This window comes from Notolepis coatsorum, assembly GCF_963971535.1.
Source record: "Notolepis coatsorum genome assembly, chromosome: 2".
Taxonomy (NCBI): Eukaryota; Metazoa; Chordata; class Actinopteri; order Aulopiformes; family Paralepididae; genus Notolepis; species Notolepis coatsorum.
The window spans coordinates 148,537,949-148,562,619 of NC_140166.1; the positions used below are offsets into that span (position 1 = coordinate 148,537,949).

The 24,671-nt window shown below is 40.3% G+C and overlaps 1 protein-coding gene across 1 annotated transcript in view; it reads right to left on the reverse strand.

Moving 5' to 3' along the window:
* Nucleotides 1–3,709: 3,709 nt before the first annotated feature.
* The window catches only part of LOC311224037 (uncharacterized protein), a 61,014-nt gene continuing 40,052 nt past the window's right edge, over nt 3,710–24,671 (reverse strand). Inside the window, exons 3-4 of the mRNA XM_084308839.1 lie at nt 19,244–19,400; nt 3,710–5,615 (exon numbers count right to left, since the gene is read on the reverse strand). Of these exons, the coding sequence (XP_084164965.1) occupies nt 4,120–5,615; nt 19,244–19,400 (1,653 nt within the window). The 3' untranslated portion in view covers nt 3,710–4,119. The remainder of the gene's footprint in view (nt 5,616–19,243; nt 19,401–24,671) is intronic.

Consider the following 24,671-nt stretch of genomic DNA (forward strand, 5'->3'; position numbering starts at 1 on the left):
ACTTGATTCAACAACAAAGCAGTCGGGGCAAGCCGAAAACGGTCGAAAGTGTGGTTATTTGAAGTTTGGATTTCTTTTTTCACAACTGAGGTAGGTAGATAACATTTTTAGAGACTAAAGTACAGAAAAAGGGTACCGTTGGGTACCGGTATCGATTCACAGGTACCGGTACCGTATCGGTTCAAATGTGAACGGTACCCATCCCTACTGAACACACAACTGCAGGGCAAGGGCATTTTTGCTCATGAAATGCATAGCCATGTGAAAGCCTTCATGACAAAGTTGCAATTAATTTCAAGGCAACTAGGCAGCAACAATCTCAAACACATGAAAACCCTGAAAGAAGGCACAGGTACTCATCCATGTTGGGAGCACTGCATGATGAATTTTCAAGGCGTTTTCAAGATTTCAAAAAGGTTGAGGATGAAATGCAGCTGGTTTCCTCTCCCTTTACCTGCAGTGTTGATAGTGCACCCACTGATGTTCAGCTTGAACTCATTGACCTGCAGTCTGATTCACTACTGAAAGAGCACTTTAAGTCAGCAGCACTGCTAGAGTTCTACTCTGCTCTCAAGGAGGAGAACTTTTCAAACATGAGGAGACATGCTCAGAAGATGTTGGTTCTCTTTGGATCCACCTATATGTGAACAGACATTCTCAGTCATGACGTTTACCAAGTCCAGGTACAGATCCTCTCTCACTGATGAACATCTGGCAGCTGTGCTTCGCATTTCCACCTCAGACATGCAACTTGACTTTGATGGACTTGTTAAAGCTCAACAGAGACTGGATTTATCACACTGAATGAAAAAAAAAAGAGCCGAAGAACACTAAAATGTGGAAATATAACAAGTGAAATGGGACACTAGATATTTTCTTTTTTTTGCACAGTTCTGAAAACATTAAATGTTTAATATAGGCATGTAGAGTAAAAAAGGCTACTGGGACACTTTTCTTTACACAGTTCAGTGACATGTCTTGTTTATTTGGGCTATAAGATGATGTGATGTCTTTAGAAAGCTAAGAAAATCCTTGTTTCAATAGTATATGAAACTCAAAATAATAACTTTATTTGTATAGCACTTTTTCATACATGCCCTTTGTTATTAATGTTTCACATTTTGTTTATCATTTTGGAAATAAATTCTATTTGAATAAATGATATTTTTGAAAGCTAACCTCACCTTTTAATTGCCAAATAATAACACATACACATAAATACACTCTTACCAGGGGTCAAAACAATGCCATTTACTGCTTTTTATATAGAAATTAAATGTATATTATGCATAATTGAGTTTGGAATTTTGGCCCGGCCCTCCAACATATTTTCAGTTGCTCATTCGGCCCCCCGGGAAAAATAATTGCCCACCCCTGCCCTAGACGATTGAATTCAATGGGTCTCAGACCTGACTCTTTATGTACCTTGTGTCCAAATGGCGCCACAGGTACATTTATGCATATGTACTGGGAATGCCCTCCTGTTGTGAGTTTTTGGGAAAATGTTACATATCAGCTCTCGGACATTTTCTCTTTAACCATACCTGTATCTCCTTCTGTATTGTTATTGAATGATCTCTCTCAATTACCGACCTCTATACAGGTGAAAAGACTCAGTTTCTAAAGTCTATTATCTAACAAATTCCTCATACATAAGAATGATACATAGCCTAAATAGGAAATTCATGTGCTGTTTTTGCATCATGTCCACCATCAAAAGATATATTTAGTTATATGTTTCTTCTTGATTTGGAGTAGTGTAAGTAGTTGAAACTATGTGTGTCTGGAGAAAAAGGGGAAACAAATATTATATATAGCATATAGAATATGTGTCCATCTCATTATCTGTGCTTTCCAGAATTAATATTTGTATTCTGGCTCAATCCCAGTAAATATTGTGTGTGTGTGTGTTGGTCTGATAATTAGACATCCTCTCTCTGTCCATGGTGCTGAAATACCTACCAGAATATAGGATAAAAGTTGTTTTCACTGCTGGGCATTAGGCTTTGTATTGTCATGTTAAGACAGATAGATGTGTGGCTTTATTTTAATTGTGCCATACCTTGGCTTTTGCTGAAATGCCACATGGTTTAAACGTCAAAATACATGTAATATTAAAGGCCTGAATATACTTCCCGCGTCCGCAGATGCGTGTTGGTGCGTGTGACGTAATTTTCATCATTACGAGAGTATAAAGATAGCCGGGTCACACTGAACTCGTGCAACAACTCTTGTTGTTGTCGAGGGGTAGCCATTTCAATTTCTACTGGGCTGGAGTGTGATTTGATTTGAAATCTTTATTTAGAACATGTAAATACAAACAATATAAAGCAAAACAGATCATTGATCTCTAGAAATTTAATTGAAAAAAATAAAAAAATAAACATACTGTAACTCAATTTACATGTTCGAAAAGGAGTAGGAAGTATACACTTATTTAATCCTACCCCTTTTCCACTACTCAAATGTGTACTAATTTAAAACCTTACAAAACATATATATATATGCAAAACAAAAAACATACATGTAAAACATGAAAGAAATAAAATAGAAAATGTAAACACCCATGAATGTCAAATCCCTTCCTCATCCCTGTACCTCGTGAAAATAATTTCCTTATAATTCAGTTTGAATCGTCACATGTTTGGACATTGCTTTAGCTCCACATTCAGACTGTTCCAGTTTCACTCCACATATTGAGATGCAGTGCCTGGTAGTGCGTACACTAAGAACTTTTAAATTGAGTTCTCCCATCAGATTATAACCCCCCTCTCTATCAAAGAACAGTTCTTGAATGTTTCCTGGAAGTAAATTACCTTTTGCTTTATACATTAATTGTGCTGTTTTATATCCCACAAGATCATTTAACTTGAATGTTTTTTACTTTAAAAATAATGTTTGTGTGATCACGATAACTTGCAATGTGAACTATCCTCGTGGCTCTTTTTTGGAGTATAAAAAAGTGGTTGTAGTGTAGAATTATAAATGTTTCCCCAGACTTATGTCATAAATGTCTTGATGAATTGAAAATGAGGGACCCTGATGTAAACAAGACAAACGTCTTTTTCTGGTCTGCATCCCCTTAAGGGCAAAAAAACTGCAAGGGTTCCTACTGAGGTATGAACTCCAGTATAGTATGAGTTCTCATGTGTTCATTCAGATCCCCTTTCTGACCAAACGCTTTCCCACATACTGAACAACTACATGGTTTCTCTCCTGTATGAGTTCTCATGTGTATCTTCAAACCTCTCACTGAACCTTTTCCCACAAACTGAACAAATATAGGGGTTCTCTCCAGTATGAGTTCTCATGTAATGTCAGATTTCCCTTAATACTGAACAACTAAATGGTTTCTCTCCAGTATGAGTTCAGACCTGTTTTCTGACTGAACCTTCTCCCACAAACTGAACAACTAAATGGTTTCTCTACAGTATGACCTCATGTGGCTCTTCAACACGTTTCCATAAACTGAACTAAAGAGTTTCTCTCCAGTATGAGTTCTCATGTGTATCTTCAGATTTCCTTGCTCACTGAACCCTTTTCTACAAACTAAACAACTAAATGGTTTCTCTTCAGTATGAGTTCTCATGTGTATCTTCAGACCTCCTTTCTGTTGTAATGGGGAGTTTAGGAGAGGTGTAGGATTCAAGCGCAGGACAGTGGAGGGTGAGAGAGATGAGGCACGAGTCGACGTTGCAATTGACAAGTTTTACTGGAGGAATGGTACACAAGGATACATGTTACATAGGGACCAAACAAAACCGAACTTCAAAACACGAAAACCTCAGCTGTGCTGGAAAATGTGGCTAGAAAGCAGGAACGGACTCAAGGGGAAATACAGAATAACAAAGGGCAATTCCGCGGAAGGCAGGAATGGCATGGAACACTAAGGCATAGGATACACAGAGACACAGGGTGAACAGAACAGCACAGCAGGATACAGGGGTAGACAGAACAATGGCGCAACACTGTTAACAGGGGGGCGGCACGTATATATACAGACACTAATTATTGACAAGAAACAGCTGGGGGCTAGGACACATGAATAATAATACAACACTGGGAATACAGGACTAGACGAACATATGAATATGAATACACACACAGGGAACAACAGGGCTAGACTAGGACATATGGACATACTGGGGAGCACACAGGACCGATAGCAAATACACAGGGAGTACAATAGAAATTACAGTCAACAGGCTCCAGACAATAGGTAACCACAGGGTGGTTGCCTGTAGTACCGCGGTCAGGCCGCCGGAGGGCAGCAGAGGATTGTTCAGAGAGTTCCTGAGTCCAAAGGGCAGATTGTGACACTTTCTCACTGAACCTTTTCCCACAAATTGAACAAATATAGGGTTTCTCTCCAGTATGAGTTCTTATCATGTGTATCTTCAGATTTCTTTGCTCTCTGAACCCTTGCGCGCAAACTGAACAGCTAAATGGTTTCTCTCCAGTATGAGTTATCATGTGTCTCTTCAGATGTGCTTTATCACTGAACCTTTTACCACAAACTGAACAACTAAATGATTTCTCTCCAGTATGAGTTATCATGTGTGAGTTCAGACCCGTTTTCTGACTGAACCCTTTCCCACAAACTGAACAACTAAATGATTTCTCTCCAGTATGAGTTATCATGTGTCTCTTCAGAACTGCTTTATCACTGAACCCTTTACTACAAACTGAACAACTAAATGGTTTCTCATCAGTATGACTTATCATGTGTATCTTCAGATTTCCTTGATGACTAAACCCTTTCCCACAAACTGAACAACTAAATGGTTTCTCTCCAGTATGAGTTATCGTGTGTCTCTTCAGATTTCCTTTCTGACTGAACCCTTTCCCACAAACTGAACAACTATAGGGGTGTTCTCCAGTATGAGTTATCATGTGCCTCTTTAGAACTTCCTTCCTACTGAACCCTTTCCCACAAACTGAACAACTAAATGGGTTCTCTCCTGTATGAGTCATGTGTATCTTCAGATCTCCCTTCTTGCTGAAGCCAGGACTACTTCGTATTTTCTGTGTCTTCTTTGGTTTCAGAGTCATCAAAAGTGGTCCTCCATCAGTGTCATCAGTCTCAGTTCCAGAACCCTCATCATCACTGTCTTCAGTCTCAATTAGAGAACAGTCTGAAGAAAGGGGCTGGCTATCCCTAGTTGGTTCTAAGTCACCAGCTGGATCTAAGTTACTGGCTGGTTCTTCTCTGTTTATCTCTCGACGGGTTTGAAGAAGCTGGAAAGGCTGAGCGTTCTCTTGACCATCTTCACATTTCACTGGGTGTCCTGTGATCTCGGAGCCACCAGCTTCTTCCAGCCCTTGATGTAGTTCATCTTTACTCTGTAGGGATTCTGGGTCCTGGGTTTGGTTAAACCATGAGGACTGAGGTTTCTCTTCATCATGTTCACTCTTCACAGAGACAGGATTGAATGTGAACTTTATGATATCAGCCTCCTCCAGACCTTGAAGCTGCTCTCCCTCCTGACTGGTCTTGAGTTCCTCCTGTTCCTCTTTAATCTGTAAGGGCTCCGACTCATCTTGGCCCATACTGGAGCTCCTCTCCTGCTGCTCAGGGGGAACCTCCTCTTTACACACAGGGAGCTGTGGGGGGTCTGGAGGGAGGAATAATAATAATATGAGTAACAAACATAAAGATACAGTAGATAACTTTTCAGCATTAAGTGAAACTCTGCAACTGAGAATAAAAACACAAGTGCTTTCAATCAATTACTGCTTGGCTACAAAATGTGCCTATTTAATGGTGAGGACATGTCCTCATCACGCTGTCAATCACAACTTGGAGGTTGATCAGATGTTGTCAGGAGGTGAAAATGTAAACAAATGGAGTGAGACTTGAGGTTCTCCAAACTAAACAAGGGAACTATGGATATCTGAAATACTTATGGATTGTTTGCTTGACCAATTACTAGGGGTGGAACGGTTCACAAAATCCACGTTTCAATTCGTATCACGGTTTTGGGGTCACAGTTTTCGGTTCGGTATACGTTGTTTTTTATAAAAAAAATTATTTAACAGTATAAAATATATAGCCTAAAAATAATCCAACTTTTCAGTTATTCTCAAGGACGTAGTCATGCAAAAACTGAAAGAACGAGGCAGTTTGACATCAGGCACATCATTTTGACAGTGACCGGTTAGAGCTAGGAGAGATTTTGGTACAGCAAGAGGGGAGGCATTGCCGATTTACACATGCTTCTCATTTATTTGTTAAAAAAAAGGTTTACAGCGGTTTGCCTTAAATAATGTTTGGCACACAAAGAACGAACTGACAAATATAGGCTACATTTGTCAAAGTATTAACTTCGTGCAAACAAAGTAAATAATTAAACCCTTATTTTTCTGGCCACATTATAGACAAAGGCCATCAACATAAAGTATACATATGCTCAACCAGCACTAGACTTTCCTTTCTTTAAAATAAACACAAAAAAACAATGTCAACAATGTTTAAATTCCCCGATTGTCAGTTCTTAACTCTTTCAGCGCCGGCGGGTATAGCCATCTTTTTTCCTACTGCGCCACCGCTCTAAGAGATAGGGATGCATGGTGGCATTTACAGGGCTATATCTGTAGTTTCCAAAACTCGTTGATGCCATAAGCTTCAGACGCTCTCAAACTTTGAATTCTCCCGTTCCACATCCACGCACAAGAAAGCCACTGACCACGACGTAGTATTAACTATTTAATGTCCAATTCGGGTTACACTTTCAAGTTTCCTAATTACATATAGAGCGAGATTAAATAAAGTTTATCCAGGGAAATAGAGAGAGGTCTAAAAACTGTCTGGCTCCACTCTCTCTTCACTCGGCCTGACCGCCGGTACAATCTGCGTTATTTTCTTTCTAAACAAATTCTGTCACCCTGCCGCACCTGACAGTAATCAATGACATCACGGTTATCCTGTCAAACTAAAAGTCCCTCGGCCTATCAGCCAAATATCACATTAGAAACAAACTAACAACAAAGAAATCATTCTTACTAGGGGTGCACCGATGTATCGGTCGGGTATCGGTATCGGCCGATAAGTGCCTTGTTGACTGAAATCGGCCTATCGGCCGATAAGCTCAAATGTGCCGATGGCAGTAGCCGATAAGTTCAGTCGCATCCTGCACAACGCCGGCCCCGCCCCAGTCCCCCACACACACAAGCTACTGCATCAAAGTTACTACTAAATATTCAACATTCTCTTTTGAGACTCCGCTTCAGATTCTTATCATTTGGCACTAAAAGCTAAACATTGTCACCGATATGGCTGTCCGCAACATGTCATTAATTGTGTACGCGAGGTGGTCGCTCAGTGACGACGCTAACATGAGCTAGGTTAGCTAGCATTAGCTACCGGAAGATGCAAGACTAACGTTACTGGTGAAAATATGATTTACGTTGGAATACTCCTTTGCCAACTTGCTGTACTTTGCTTGCAGGTCTGCAGCCATTATTGCTGGATTATGAATAGCCCCAACTTTAGCCAAGGTAACGTTATGGCTAAACCTTTAACAATAGTTAACGCTAGCTTTCGGTTAGCTGTTCAATGCTATTAATAACACAACTCCCCGTCAACACCCTCTCTCGGGAAGATGGCATTTAAGAAAGTATCTGCTGTTAAAATGACACAAACATTCGTTTTGTGGCATTAACGTTATATAGTTAGTGTTACACGTTCAATAACAAGCATATTATTTATTTACCCGAAGATAGCAGTAAGCAAGGCATTAGTCCGTTCATAGCTCAGTTCCATTCCGTTGCTCATTCCGTACCCAACTACCCATTCTGCAATCTGTTAATAAAGTTTTCAACCAGACAAATGTATAGAAAGGCTTTGTTTTATTATAACATTTGTTGCAGTACAATCATTATGTCTCATTTGGTCATGCTGTGGAGCGCTGGTCGGCGGGCCGGGCAGCTAACGTAGCTACGTTAAGTTTGTTGTGCTCTCGCAAACAGAACAATGGCGGCATGCCCCGAAAGTAGAAAATGAATAAACGCTTGCCGATTGGTGGTAAGAACAGCAGGAGGTGGGTGCTAGCGGTGTGGCGTAATTGGCCGAATCGACTGTCAATCAAAATGGTTCTATTGCATTGGCTGAGAGCTCTGGTTGAGAGAATAGTATCCATCTGCAGGCCGCCAGACGATACTGGGAGAGATAGTGCTACATGGCATGGTGGAATTAATACCATAAACATATTTTCTTGATGTTTCCTTTTTTTAAGTAAGTAAAGAGGCCTACAAAATACAAACACACATACAAATATACAGTAGTTTCATTAAAAAAATATATATTAATAAAAAAAATATATATATAAAAAAAAATTACAAATACTATACAAATAATACACAAATATCGGTATCGGTATCGGCCGATTGTGTTACTTGAACAATCGGTATCGGTGGCCAATTTTCATATCGGTGCATCCCTAATTCTTACCAATAAACATGAATTGTCTTAACATTTTAACTTCTGTACTAATAATAATATATATCTATTTATCCATCTATTTAAACACCATGAAATACAGGTCCAAAATACTTTTCTATTAACTGAAATTACTCTTAATTACCAGACTAGGCATTTAGGCACCTACAATATCTATATTCTATATTATAGCTATGGAGACAATACTATGGCTCATTTGACATCAACTATTCATCGTTCAACATGTGAAAAAGAATAAATGTTTTCATGTATACGTTCGCGTGTTATACTGTGGTGAATATTGTATAGTTTAGGAGTGATCCGGGTTCATTCCTGAAAAGCGGAGTTATAGAGTGCTACATGAATTCTGCTATAAGCGTTGGCGTTTCTTGCCTGGACACGCTACTATTTCCAAATCAAATGTATATAATAGGTATTATGTTTCATCATGAATGCATGAAAGGGGGGGGGTAGTTTTTTTATGCTTTGATCGTCACCAACGGCATACATTTTGGAGCATGTTACATATGATCATTGCGATCGATGTGAAATCATGGTTGGATCAAAGCACGATTGATGTCATATAGTCCTTACCTTTACTAGGAGGTATCCTAAAAAGAATATTCCAATTGTCTGATCGCGATTTCCAGTATTGGTGTCGATCGTGTCCCCAACATAATCCACCACAACACATGCATCGGGGGCATTGGACGTGTTTCAGGGTGATTATTTGATTTTGGGCATTTTCATGTCCCTGGGATATATTTGAAAGAAAAAAAAAAATTTCCAGATTCTTTGCTATCATTGATTAGTATAATTAATTACTTACCTAGACTTAATTATTCAATTTAAAACATACATTTTTTATCTTATTTTTTGTTGTTTAATGTTGGAATTTGACCATTTTCACCTTGTCCCAATCCAGAGTTTTAACGTTTGGTCTTGTATTTCTCTAGAAAAAACTATTAAAAAACAATACTTTTAGGTATATATTACTATAACTACATTTGAATCAATGATTCTCTGCCAAATATTTAACTTAAGTACAATATGTGAAAAAAATAAATATCAAAATAGGTTTGTCCCTTAATATCTGTGTCATTACCATCACGTTGAACTATTTGCAATACAATGAAGTGTTGGCTACGCCCCTTGCTTTGGTACCCATTACAACCTGTAGTGACAGTGAAGCACATGGCTGTCAGAGTGGAAGACTGACATTTTGATCACCAGGAATGTAAGATATTTTCACATTTACTTACTCATACTACAGAATATGTTTATTGTGTGTCATTACCAAACACACTATAATTTGATAATGCTTTTGAATCTTAGTCAAACTTCTTCATATTTGTAGGTACATTGAGTACATTGCTAGCTAGCTAAGAATTGAATATAAGCAAGTTTGATGTTATGCTAGCTGTTAGCTTAAAAGTAAGAAAATGTCATTACCATCACAGTCATTACCGCCACACAATGAAGTGTGGTGGTAATGACAACGTGTGGTGGTAATGACAAAGATATCTGTTTATAGCTTTTTTTTTGGATAACATTACTTGTATGTATATGTATATGTAAATATATGTTGTCTCATTTATAACTGATATTTATTGTTATTTATTTATTTATTTATTGGTTTTTGTATTTGTTTATGCTAGTGTCTTCACCATGGCACCTAAATCAACAGGCCAAAGGTCAAAATCATACAGAGACAGACTTAAAGATGATCCAGAACAATATCAAAGATACTTTCAAAAAGAAAAAGAGCGGTATAAAAAGAGAAAAGAGACGGGTAAGCTGCAATGCATATCTCAGCTGCCCAAATGCACACAAAGATATAAAAGGCATCAATGGCGAATCAATCAAAGAAACAAAAGAACAAACGATAAGCAAATATGAAATATGGATGACTACCTAACAGTGAATAGGCCACCAGTGTCACCAACACAACAACCTGAGCAACACAATGCTGTCCCTATTGCCAGATGTGAAAGTCCCAATCAGCCTACACCACAAGAAACCCCACAACAAAGAGGACGAAAAAAGGTCCTGCCCATTTTGGATAGTGAGGCCAACCGTCCGTGATAGGGACACATGCTTGTGTAAAACACATGCAAACACTCAACTGATGGCTGACAAACTGCTCCATCACAAAGTGCTAAAGACTAGCAACATTAAGGGCTAGATCCACAAAGAATGGATTGCACAGTGCTAGTTGCACCCTACTTACAATTCATTATAAATAGAAAATGGGGGACCTGGTGTAAACAAGACGAAAGTCTTTCTCTGGTCTGCATCCCCTTAACAATTGTGTGTATTGAGCCTTACTGTATTGTACCCATTCTGCAATCTGTTAATAACATTTTCAATCAGTTAAGACTGAGGAGATGGTGTTTGACCCCAGAGGTGTTGGGGACCACAGGTCTGTGGTCATCCACACACAGTCCATCTCGCCGGTCTCTTCATATAAATATCTTGTGATTTTTGTCGATAACACACTAACCTGGAACACCCATGTAGATAGCCTGTGTAGCAGACTACAACAACGACTGCACTTTCTACGTCGCCTTAGAGTTCATGGTGTAGATAAAAAATGTTTGTTACTTTTCTACCAATCTGTATTAGAGAGTCATCAGATACGGTATTACAGCTTGGTTTGGTAACCTGTCTGTACAATTAAAGTCCAAACTGGTCCGTCTGATGCAGACTGCATGGAAGATCATAGGGGTGAAAGGTCACCCATCCCTGCAGTCTATTTTTTAACAGGCTACTCTAAGGCAAGCCAATAGAATAGTCTCGGACCCCTCCCATGTCTTACATGCCGAGTATGAGCTACTGCCCTATGGGAGAAGGTTTAGAGTTCCACGCTCTAGACTAAATAGGTTTAAAAACTCCTTTATTCCGATCTCAGTGAAACTTTTAAATAGTGCCAGATAAAGGGCAACTATCGAATAACTGATATTTGGTTGTTATATTATCGATATTCGATAACCGATATTTGGTTTTTTTGGGTATACTATTATATTATACTAGTATATTTGTGTATACTATTCTAATGTGGTGTTGCCAGACATCCTGCTGTGCAGGTACTTTACTAGACATGTTGTGTAGGCTATTATTGTTAGGCCGATTTATTGTGTTCTTATTTTGTTATATAGGATGGCCTAAAGATGTGTTTCCTGTTTATGTTCATTGAGATGCATTAAGTTATGTATTTGTCAACTTGTCAATGCAATTAAACTTTCAAATTTAGTTCTGCCTTCTTGTCTATTCTCAGTCCTTGCCCCACAATGTTGGAATGAACTACCCACCCCAGTTAGGACAGCCGAAACCCATCCAATCTTTCGCCGTCGACTAAAGACGCACTTCTTCAACCATTATCTGAAATCTAAATCTTGTCTTCTTTTTAAGATTTTCCCATTAAAAGTTTTAAAACACATGGTGACAACCAACCCCATAGTGTGTGACAACCATCCCCATGATGGGGTTGGTTGTCACAATGTGTCAGAGTGTCTTTGATAGGTGATTAACTCTTTGTTACAATACTTTGGAAAATGAGAGGGATACACATTTCAAGCCAACATCTTAAGCTTCAATTTAATGTAGGAATGACTATTGAAAGATGTTTTGATTATGAGCAATTCACACTAGAGTAAAAAGTGTGACAACGTCCCCCGTTCTCCCCTAATATGGTATAGAATGGAAATTGTGCTGGTCCCAGAGCCCCAACTGATTACTAAAAGACATATGATGCTCAATGCCTCTGTCTGGAAACAAGTATGCTCCCTCATGGAGAAGGTGTAGGCATGTTAAAAGAACAAACCTCTTACTGTTAAAGTATGTTGTTTGAAACCATAAAGGTTGTCAGTGTTTTTTTTAGATGGTTTCTTAGATGTTCCTATCCTGTTGTAACAGTTGTTGATAATACCTATGATTCTGATGTTGTGTTACTGTATCCATGAATGAATTCAATAAGTCTATCTAAATGTCATTCCCATCACATTTCGTCATTACCACAACAGTACGTCATTACCAACACATGACATATTTCTTAACAAATTTGTAACAAATAGTTTAAATCTGACATTTTCCTACATGTTTTCCTATATTACAAGCCCTCCCTTAACATTTTATGTATGAAAAACAAGAGTCATGGACCTGTTGTTGTAGTAATTGTATCTTTCTTGACAGGATCTAGCAATATATTTAAAAGGCTGCATATCTAAAGATCTAAAGCATGTTTAAATTCAAGTAAAATATTTCAAACCACTAATACATCAGAAGTAAGGTATAATGTTATAGGGCTGGGCGATATAACGATAAATATCGCGATATATTTTAATAATCGATATCGAATATCGAAATTAAAGAAAAAATCGAAAAATCGTTTTATTTTTTATTTTTTTACCTGCAACAGGGCAGTTTTAAAACCAGAGACAGTGGACAGACTTGTCTTTCTTGCCTGCAACTTAAAGTAATGGCTTTGCTTGTCCAAATGACAATACTGACCAAATTCAGATTTCTTTTTCTCTTGTCCATTTATTTTGTTTGCTTTCTAATTTAAAATACATTTTGAAACCGTCTGTACACAGTAGGCTATGTGTGCTAGCAGAACTAGACTCCAGTCACGAGTCACAGTGTCCACCAAAAAAGCGCCAAAAGATCGAAAATAAACTAGCAGAGCCAGAACTGTTCAACTCCTCTGGAGCTACAGCCAGCAGAGAAGCCGGTTTACTTTAGCTTTTAAACCAGCTGCAGCCTGAGAACTGGAGTGTGAGGGGATGTAACACTAAAGATGGCGGCAATGACAAAGAATTGCTGCAAAATAAACATACATCTGTTGTTAAAAAAAAAAAAAAAAAAAATTATACTTATAACAATTCGATAATTATCGATATCGAGAAATAAAATAAAATTATCATATCGTTATCGCGATATGATTTTTTTCCATATCGCCCAGCCCTATAATGTTACATAAATGCCTTAAAAGCACAAATGTTTTACTTTTTTTTTTACATTTTAAAGAGTTATTTGGTAACGTGATGGTAATGACAATGTTCTCTGACATTCTAGGAAAAGTGTTAAATATATTAAATTCCATAAAGTGATGTTTACAACAATGTTCATATTATGATTCCTGACAAAATGACTATAAAGCTTAATTGATAATTTAAGGTTTTATGCAATTTTATTTTTGATAAATAGATTTTCCCAAAAGTGCCCAAAATCAAATAAACACCCTTCAATGTGATCGGGTGAACCGCTAGACTCGCCTGACCCAAAAAACTGCGCCCGGAGGTAATTAAATGTAACACCGGGTGTGAAAAAAAAGGTTTCAAAGGGTGGGCGATACTGCCACCTAGCAGGATGCGGCCGGTATTGCACTCTAGCGATCTCAGGATGATTCCCTATGGTAACCCCGAGGTCTGTGTGCCTGAAATGAATAAAAAATCAAATAAAAGAAATAACGATGAAAACCAGAGTATACTATCCTCGGGTCTGGCGCTGATTCAGTTAATGGAAAGATTAGTTTTCCACTTGAAATTAAAGTGCAGTATTTGAAATACAATGAAAGGAATATGGCTGGATTTCTTATAAAAAAAGAAAAGTGTCACTGTTATTTAAAATAAATAAATCATGTGTACTAAATATATATATATTTACTTTTTAATTGCATGCAACATTATGAAGTATTCTCTTATGCTGCTTTTCCACTGCAAGTCTGCATGGTACCACTACCTACTCGACTCAACTCTCTTTTGCTTTTTGAGCGTCTTGGTAGCCGTATTTGAAGTGACGTCATACGAGGAAGTAAATAGTCAACAGTAACACGGCATTAGTCTCCGGGTCTGCAGCTGGCCCCTACTCGAGAAGCCTGATGCATGAAGCAATATATAAACGAACAGCCAATAAATGTGAAGTTATCATTGAACCTATGTTGTCAAGCCTCGTCAATATACCCCCCCCCCCCCCCCCCTCTTCCCCACTAATGGAACTGGTGTCGTGGAGTCACTTCGCTGTGAGCGTTTCCACGGTTAGTGGCTAACGTTAGTTCGAATGCGTACCGTTCCACCCCTAATGCCTATCATTAGGCATATTGTAACTATATTGTTAAAATGATTATAGACTCCACCAACACCAGGCTGGATGCTAGGGATGTGCATGACTGACAAATCTTTTTCGAATAGCAGAGTACCTTCTGGCTAAGGTAAGGTATATTCTATGTCTATTTTACTGAACCTGAAACATGTTTCTGTAACGATCAGTGTCATATTTTACCGGACCTAAACCAAGCTTTTTGTAACGATCACATTTTCGGGGTAAGACTAGCCCCCCCCCCCCCCCCCCCCCCCCTTGATGATTTTGTGAAGGCACATAATGTACATGGTATATACCTTTAATTTGGGAGTATTTGGGGTTTCAGGCGATCAACCAGAACGATTTGGGCTTAATGCATATAACGCGTCATATCTCGCGATCTATGGAAAAAGATTGGATTATTTTGGAAATGGGCGATGTTTAGTGTGTAATAGACTACAAACTACAGTGTGTGGAAACAAACTTTTTTTTACATTTTGGACTAGAAAGTGTCTGTCAAATGAGCCATACTATTGTCTCCATAGCTATAATATAGAATATACAATAGCTCCGCAAAGATCGTGAAATATCGTGAAAATGGTCAAGAAAATATGGGGAAAGCTGGTGGCGCTCAAAGAGTTACAAATATATTGTTCTTTTCTGTTTCAGTTTAAATTCTGTTAAAATGTTCAGTTTCAGTTCAATTCAGTTATTATTTTTAATAGAATGGATCATTAAAATCAAAGGGTATTACACATAAATATATTTTTTGTAGAATCAGATGGCGTCTACTTGACTAAGCCACTTCAGATCGCAAATTATTTTAATGATTATTTTGTCAACAAGGTCTCTAAACTTAGAAAGAATATGGACAGTACTGTCAATTCTAACTCTGATGTGCTTATAAAAAAGCACATCATGAATAATAAGATGTGCACTTTTGAATTCCACCAGATTTATGCTGGAATGGTTGAAAGGTTGTTGAGCTCTCTACCTGTTGGCGGGCCTGTTGGTACTGACCTCTTTGACAGCAAGTTGTTAAGAAATCTGCGGCATATGTTTCTAAACCAATCTGTCATATTTTAATAGATGTTTGATTAGTGGCGTGTGTCCAAAATTGTGGAAGGAGGGAAAGATCATCCCACTACCTAAAGACACAAAAGCAACTTTCTGTGGTCCCAATAGCAGCCAGTACTTAGCAAACTGTTGTGTAAAAATTGTGTATGAGCAAATACAAGTCTATTTCTCTGCTAATGGTTTAACTACTTTATTCCAACATGCGTATAGGCCTGGTCATTCCACCTGTACAGCCATCACTCAAATGTCTGATAGTTGGCTCACCTCTATGGACAACTCAAAGCTCATTGGTACTGTATTACTTGATTTTAGCGCAGCCTTCGATGTAATCGACCACGACATTTTAACGTCTAAACTTGTGTGCTATGGTTTTAAATCCTCTGCAATCCAATGGGTTAGGAGTTATCTGTCGGCCAGGTCGCAGAGAGTTTGTTTTAATGGGGCTCTATCGAGCAGTAGGGCCCTGGACTGCGGGGTCCCGCAAGGAAGTTGCCTAGGACCCCTCTTATTCTCAATTTTTACAAATGACATGCCGTTTGCAATTAGTAGAGCTAATTTGACAATGTATGCAGACGATTCCACTATTTATTATGCGGCTGCAACATGTACAGAGCTTAATCAGGTTCTGTCTAGTGAGCTGAGCATTATATATAACTGGATAAAATCAAATATCAAACTTATACTTAATTTATCAAAAACAAAGTGCATAATATTCGGCTCTAATTATAGACTATCACACAATCCCAAATTGAATTTACAGATTGAGGGTCAAACCATTGAACAGGTAAAGACTGTGAAGCTTTTAGGACTCTGGCTTGATGGCGCATTGTCTTGGTCCGATCACATCAACAAGGTGGTTGCCAAAATGGGCAGAGCGGTTGCAGTCACACGGAAGTGCTCACCTTATCTCACATCAGTGCTGTTTCGTCAAGTTGTGTGCTCTATGGTTTTATGTCATTTAGACTACTGCTCTGTAGTATGGTCATCTGCATCCAATGGTCTACTCAGAAAACTACAAGTAGCTCAAAACAAGGCAGCTAGACTGGTCCTAGGCTGCTCACCTAGGGCTAGTGTAGTTGACATGCATGCATGTCTCTCATGGCTCAGTGTTGTTGTTTATGTGTCTATGCAACAAGGACGCTACTAGCATGGCACTTTTGTAACTCCACTTCCCATGTGTGTGTGAAATAGTATCTAGAAAGGGATTTATTAGCCAGTTTGACTTTTTCTTCACCGTTATCTTTGTTACAAGGAGCATGAGCTGCTAAGCAGCTGTGTCCATAGAGATGTATTATGTCCGTGGGTTAGGAATACCGCAGCCACACACACTCGCATCTTTTCCACAATGTTCTGTGACTGGACACATAACTACAACATTGAAAGTGGGCAGGACCAAATAAGGTGAATAGGCCACATCTGTCGAGTAGATGAGAAGATATACACACATGGATAAAGAGATCTAGCGCTAAGCTCAGCTCTACACTGACATTAGTAGTAAACAGTCAAATGACACAAAGAGAACCCAACATCTGGATGTTTAGAAGGAATTCCAGCTCAACCCTTCCTCCTGTTACCCCTTTTCCTCACTCCATCCCAGCATTCGCCCCCCCCCCTCCTCCCGTTACCCCTTTTCCTCACTCCATCCCAGCATGCCCCCCCTTCCTCCTGTTACCCCTTTTCCTCACTCTATCCCAGCACCGCCCCCCCCCTCCCGTTACCCCTTTTCCTCACTCCATCCCAGCATGCCCCCCCTTCCTCCTGTTACCCCTTTTCCTCACTCTATCCCAGCACCGCCCCCCCCCTCCCGTTACCCCTTTTCCTCACTCCATCCCAGTACCGCCCCTCGCTGCTGTGTTGCAAAAGAGCAGCATTAGTAATACCTGTAAAGACAACAATGCAGTAATTACAGCTGACACACGCACACACACGTTAGTAATACCTGTAAAGACAACAATGCAGTAATTACAGCTGACACACGCACACACACGTTAGTAATACCTGTAAAGACAACAATGCAGTAATTACAGCTGACACACGCACACACACGTTAGTAATACCTGTAAAGACAACAATGCAGTAATTACAGCTGACACACGCACACACACGTTAGTAATACCTGTAAAGACAACAATGCAGTAATTACAGCTGACACACGCACACACACGTTAGTAATACCTGTAAAGACAACAATGCAGTAATTACAGCTGACACACGCACACACACGTTAGTAATACCTGTAAAGACAACAATGCAGTAATTACAGCTGACACACGCACACACACGTTAGTAATACCTGTAAAGACAACAATGCAGTAATTACAGCTGACGCACACACACAAACACACACGTGTTAGTTTCCATCCAGAGACATTTATACAACAAACAGACACCTTTGAAACACAACACAAACCGGAGATAGAGCTTCACTATAAACATTAATTATGGTAATGAGTGGGTTTGACTATATAATTATCAATACACAGCAGGCTGGACTGAACCCTCGTCAGCCAAGCTGTGCGTGGCATATAAGACATGTATGCTAAGCTCTCTTGCCAACGACCTTGACCATGGTAGAGACATTACAACTGACCCATCTCAAGCCCTGCCCTCTTTTCTTGATCCTCCCATCACAACTGTTGCTTCCCTCGCTCCCAGACAACTGGAAGCAACAGTTGCGATTGGAGGATCAAGAAAAGAGGACAGGGCTTGAGATAGGTCAATTGAAGTTGGTCCCACGGGTGTCTGTCTGTGGCTGTCAATACTCCTGTGGTTAGGATGTAGAGAATCATTTCCCTACAGCAAGGGTCTCAAACTCAATTTACCTGGGGGCCGCTGGAGGTAGAGTCTGGGTGAAGCTGGGCTGCATCAAATATTATATATATATATGTGTGTGATCTTTTTTTATTTTTTTGCTAAATCAACTCTGCCTCTCTTTGTTAATTACAACAAGCAATGCTGTTTGTTATGATGAGGTCGGACTCGGCACTGACAGATTTGTGTTCATTGTGCTGCTTTTATAAAGCCTCAAATGATGGCTTACAATATTTCATGAAAGCAAAGTGTTTCGTTTGTCTAAGATTTTAAAAGGTTTAAACTTTACAGCACTGACAAAGTTGAACAAAGTGCTGTACAAGTCCTGCAACATAAAAAAAGAAATAATAATAATAAAAAAAAAATTTTTTCTTTTTACTTTGACGTCAAGTAGGGGGCCGCAACATATCATCCAGCGGGCCGCAATTGGCCCGCGAGTTTGAGACCCCTGCCCTACAGGGATTAATAAAGTTAAACATGACTTAATATGGTACCCGACCAACTGCACAGGTCGTCCAGGATTTAGCAGATTCTCTGTAATTAAACAATGCTTGCTTTGCAGGGTTTTTATATATAAAAGTGCACGGCTATAAATGCAAGTCATTTAAATGCAATCTACTTGTTGGCAAGAGATTTTATTAGGCCATTAGTTGCTGACTGAATGAAGAAAGCATCCACACTCAGATCTATGCTATGCAACAATCGCTTTTTTTATTGCAAGCGTTCAGTCAGAGACCTTCTTCAAAGCAACGGGTGCGAGAGGTTTTCATTTTGCAATCTCAAAAGGGACTGAATGTAGTGTAATGTCTCAATCTTCCTAAGACACACACACACACACACCTCTCCTCTCCCCAGTGAAGGGCACTACATCCTCTCTGTCCTCGTGTTCCAGAGCTTCCTTCTCCAGGTAGCTGAGCAGTCGTTCCCTGTCGTAGGTCCCTGTGTCTTTCTTTACCGTCTGGTCCTTCTGACGCATGCCTGCTGGGAGGAGTGCATTCTGTAGGAGACAGTTAAACAGCAGGACAGTTAGTTGGTCAAGAGATGTATATTCAGAGTATATACTAACTGGTTAACTGTGTTAAATGGATACTTTTAAGAGGAGTTTACAAAATCTTTCACAAATGGGAGTGCTTTAAGTCCATGCAGAAAGCACAACCGGTGTGTTTTGAGATATCAAAAACAGTAGTATTTGTTAGTGATGGGGAACCAAAACGCTCCCAAACATCCTCCCCGTTTACTCTGCTACGAAAACCATTAGTAAGCCATTTGGAATGTGGGATAACTGAAGATATATAGGTTTTGCGCTTGGTATTGTGTGGAGAGAGACAAAAGAAAAGAACAATGTGTTCCAACCACTGCTTGAGCATTTTCCTTCAGGGTTTGTGTGGTTACCCTGTTGGCCATGTCACCCCTCTGTTTAAACGGAAAATAAATAAACCTCCAAGAGCCCAGGAGAGATTTCATTCTACTCCACTGCTCTGCTCACAAATAAACACACAAACACTTGGCAGCCTGTTGACGGGAGCCAAACTCCCCCCCCCTCTCCCTGGAACAACAGAGATGTTCTCTGAGCCAGGGGCGTTGGAGGACCGACGGCGGCTGCTTTGATGTTAAATGCTGATAAGAACAATATGTAGTCTGTTTTTCCTCAAGTATGATACCTTCCGTCTTATTAGCTTAAAGCCATGGTTAGACTAGTGTATTCCTGGCGTTTTTTTATATGTTTTTGAATACGTTTCATGTCCCTATTACACAGAAATGCGTTTTTTGGCGGTTAGGTGGCCGAGCGGAGATTGCGTTCGTCACCAGCCCCGGAGCTGTGAGCTCGATTCGCCTGTTCGAATCCAGCTCACAGCTCCGGGGTTGTCACCAGCTTGGCTGGCCGTCTGCACTGATACAATTGGCTGTATCAGAGGGTGGGAGAAGCTGGCGGGGTGGGTCCGGGTCGTTGTAAACAGCGACTCCTACAGTTCGGTCGGGGCGCCTGCTAAGCGCGGATTGGACGTGAGGGGGATAGTGTGGTCCTCCCACACGCTACGCCCTCTCAATGAGAATCCGCGCTGCCAGGTGAAAAGAAGCTGTGATTGGCTGGACGTGTGTCGGAGGAAGCACGTGGTAGCCTCCACTCTCCCAGATGATCTGACTGTGGGGGGTAAGTGCGCAGCGATCAGGAAGGGACTGGGAATTGGCATACGACTAACATTGGGATGGGAGAAAATCGGAGGAAAATGGAGGGGGAAAAAGGGAAAAAAAAAAAAAAAAAAAAAAAAAAAATCGTTTTTTGGCGTTTTTTTGTGGATACAGCTGAAACGCAAAATTGTGTTTGCGTTTTGGAGAAACGCAAAAAAACGCGTCGACAACAGCGTGTAGTCAGCACGGAGCCGTTGTTGCGAAAACGCCCATGCGCAGTAGATACCATCTGCGTGCCCTTCCGGTGACAACAGTGTGTGTGTTTGGGACATAGCTCCGTGTCCCAAATAGCTTCAGCTACCATGTGTTGTCAAGTTATTGTTATAAGGACCCCAGTCCAAGCTACAACAGTCTGCATTCCCTTAACAATTGTTTGTATTGAGCCGTATTGTATTGTACCCATATGCAATATGTTAAATAAAGTTTACATCCATTCTTTCTGCTAGCATTACCGATTGCATGAGCAGCTGGCTAACGTGAGCTATCAGGATTCAGACCCCGTTAGCTCAGAGCTCCTCTTTCAACTTAACAAGCATTAAACAAAATGGCCCAGTCATCTATTCACCTTTGTTTAATACACACAGCGTTGTCTCTAATGTTATCTAACTACTGATAGCTCGCGATATCATCAGTTTGGTGCTGGCTAAGTAGCGTGAGCTAACGTTAGCTTCTAGCCACAATGCTATATTGTTATAATGGCATACTCCATTGACGTTAGCATGCAGCTAACAATGCTACCGATCTTTTTTTAGACTAAACTATCCGCTCTTGGTGGTCACTTGTGTTGATGTTAGTTTTGTTTCATCAACAAATGACAGGCAGAACACACAGTGAATGTATCCGTTTTGTTTATTGCACTTTTATTAGGCTTTGCTGAAAAAGAATTGCTGCATTGGGTAACTAGGCAAAAGATGGTGGCCGCCTTGTTGACATTTGCTTTGCAGGCACATTCAAGTTCTGATTGGTTGAAATTGCCTTCATGTTTGCCACCTACTGCCACCTACTGCTTTGGCAGTGTACTACATCAGTGTGCTCGGGTGACAAAAACGAAGAAAAAAAACGAAAGTGTGACTCGAGGCGCACGACGTCGCGGCGAAACGCATATGACGACGATACGAAAATGAAACGAAAGGTGTAACCGCACCCTTAGTCTGCCTTTTATCTCTCCACATGACCACCAAATAACTTCCACCTTCAACCCTCTTTCTAACTCCTTCTGCCCCTTGCTCACCTTCAACCTTCTTTCTAACTCCTTCTGCCTCTCGCTCAGCTTCAACCCTCTTTCTTCTTTTTTTAAGATAATTTTTTTTGCGTTTATCGCTTTTCCTGGTCAGACATGACCGACAGATGCAGTGAGGGTGAAACGGGAAAGAGAGCAGGGGAAGACATTCAGCAAATAACGGTGGGTCCGGGAATCGAACTCGGGTCGGCCGATCCGCGACGCAGCGCGGTACATGGTGTGCTACTGGAGCGCCCCTTCAACCCTCTTTCTAACTCCTTCTGCCTCCTTCAACCCTCTTTCTAAAGGCCTCTACATGCTACAGCAACTGCGACGCGACACAACATCGACAACGCAACAATGTTGCAGACACTCTGCCTTTATGCTTCTGCAACATCCCCACGCAGCCTATGCAACATTGTACCCCGTATGTAGCTATGTTCCCTAGATAGATGACACTTCCCTTCTCAACCAACCCATTGATAACAACCCATATAATAGCCGTGTTTGTTTGTTTTTGCTCGTGTTCATGTATATAGTGTAATATACTTATATTTAGTTTGTTTGTTACGTTTGTTAGTTTGTTAGTTTAAACTTTAGGTTTGTTGTAACGTTAGTTTAGGTTAGTTTTAACGTTAGATAATGTACAAAATAAACGTCTTTCCGGTGTTTTAGACGTCGCTCTTTTATTTTGAAACCCCCCCGACTGGAAGTATTATTGATGCTATCGCTAGGGGCTTGTGTAGTCCGGTTCTGTGTTTTTGAACTAATGCTAAATACAAATGTTGAGATTGTTGGTAAACAACTAACTTTAGGTTAGTTTTAACGTTACCTAGCAGCAGGGATGGACGCTAGGGCTGGGCGATACAGGCTCTAAGGCCCTTGTTACACAGTGTTTTTGTGCTCGTTTTTATACGTTTTTGAATACGTTTGCTGTTCCTATTACATAGAAATGCCGTTTTTGCCGGAAACGTTGTGGCCCTACTGAAAACGCTAAATTGTGTTTCCGTTTTGGAATAGCGCCAAAAACTCGCCGACAACATGTCGTGTAATCTGCGCGGAGCCGTTGTTGCTCAACGCCCATGCGCAGTAGATACCATCTGCGTGCCCTTCCAGTGACAACAGAGCTGTCCCAAATAGCTGCAGCTACCATGTGTTGTCAAGTTATTGTTATAAGGACCCCAGTCCAAGCTACAACAGTCTGCATTCCCTTAACAATTGTTTGTATTGAGCCGTATTGTATTGTACCCATTATGCAATATGTTAAATAAAGTTTACATCCATTCATTCTGCTAGCATTACCGATTGCATGAGCACTGCCGCTGGCTAACGTGAGCTAGCGTTAGCTATCAGACCCTGTTAGCTCAAGCTCCTCTTTCAATCTTAACAAGCATTAAACAAAATGGCCCAGTCATCTATTCACCTTTGTTTAATACACACGGCGTTGTCTCTAATGTTATCTAGCTACTGATGGCTCCCGATATCATCAGTTTGGTGCTGGCTGGTTAACGTGAGCTAGCGTTAGCTTCTAGCCACAATGCTATACTGTTATACTGGCATATTCCATTCACGTTAGCATGTAGCTAACAATGTAGCTAACAACATCGCCGATCCTTTTTGAGACTAAACTATCCGCTCTTGGTGGTCACTTGTGTTGATGTTAGTTTTGTTTCATCAACAAATGAGAGGCAGAATACACAGTGAATGTATCCGTTTTGTTTATTGCACTTTTATTACACTTTGCTGAAAAATAAGTGCTGCATTGGGTAAATAGGCATTTAAAGATGGCGGCGCCTTGTTGACATTTTCTTTGCAGGAAGTGTATTGGCACATTCAAGTTCTGATTGGTTGAAAATTGCCTTCATGTTCGCCACCTACTGCCACCTACTGCTTTGGCAGTGTATTACATCACTGTACTCAGGTTGCAAAACGTATGTCTCACTCGGCTACCGCTACGTTGCGACCTGGAAAAGCTAAACTCATCTGAAAACGAAACTAAGGTGTAACCGCAGCCTAAATGATATCACGATATGTTTTTGCTTCATCACGATACACGATATATATTGCAATATTTAGATATTTCCTCTAAAGCACTTAAAATGCTTGATTTAACCCTTTGATGGATACAGTCACGCAAATATGATGATTATATAAACCTCTGTTGTCAAGCCTCGTCAATATAACCCACCCCACCCCCCCTTTTCTCACTAATGGAACTGGTGTCGTGGATCACTCCCCTGTGAGCGTTTCCAGGGTTAGCGGCTAACGTTAGTTAGCTTAGTTAACAGCTAACTTAGTTACCACCTCTCTAGGCGTGTGTGCGTGTATGTACGTGACGTAAATTGGGCGAGTGTGTGTGTCTGTGTGAGGGAGAGAGGAAAGTGCTGCACTAAAGTAAGTCTCATCTCAGCCGCGGCGGCTTAGAAACTGGCGTGAGGTTTTGTGCAAAACATCACGATGTCCACGATATGTTTAAAAAGTGTATCGTTAATGAATTGTACCCAATATTTATTTAATATCGTCATATTGCCCACCCCTAATGGACGCCGTTGTGCAAATGCAGGCAGCTACAGGCACTTGAGGAAAAGCTGCTGAATTTAATCGGCAGGAGAGAGAGAGCTCGTCAAAGCCGTGTATCCCTGTGGCTGTGGTGTGGTCGTATAGGCCTGCACGAAAGTGCAGCTCGAACTACCTGTTGTATTAAATAAATGTATTGCTGTTTAACTGGTCCGTGCCCAGTCCTTTTGGTTAACCCACCGTTCATTGTAAACAATGATGCATGTAATTATATTAACGTTACTGTGTGTTGTTGTAGCTATGTTAATAAATTCTGAATGGCATTAACATTAATTGGGTATG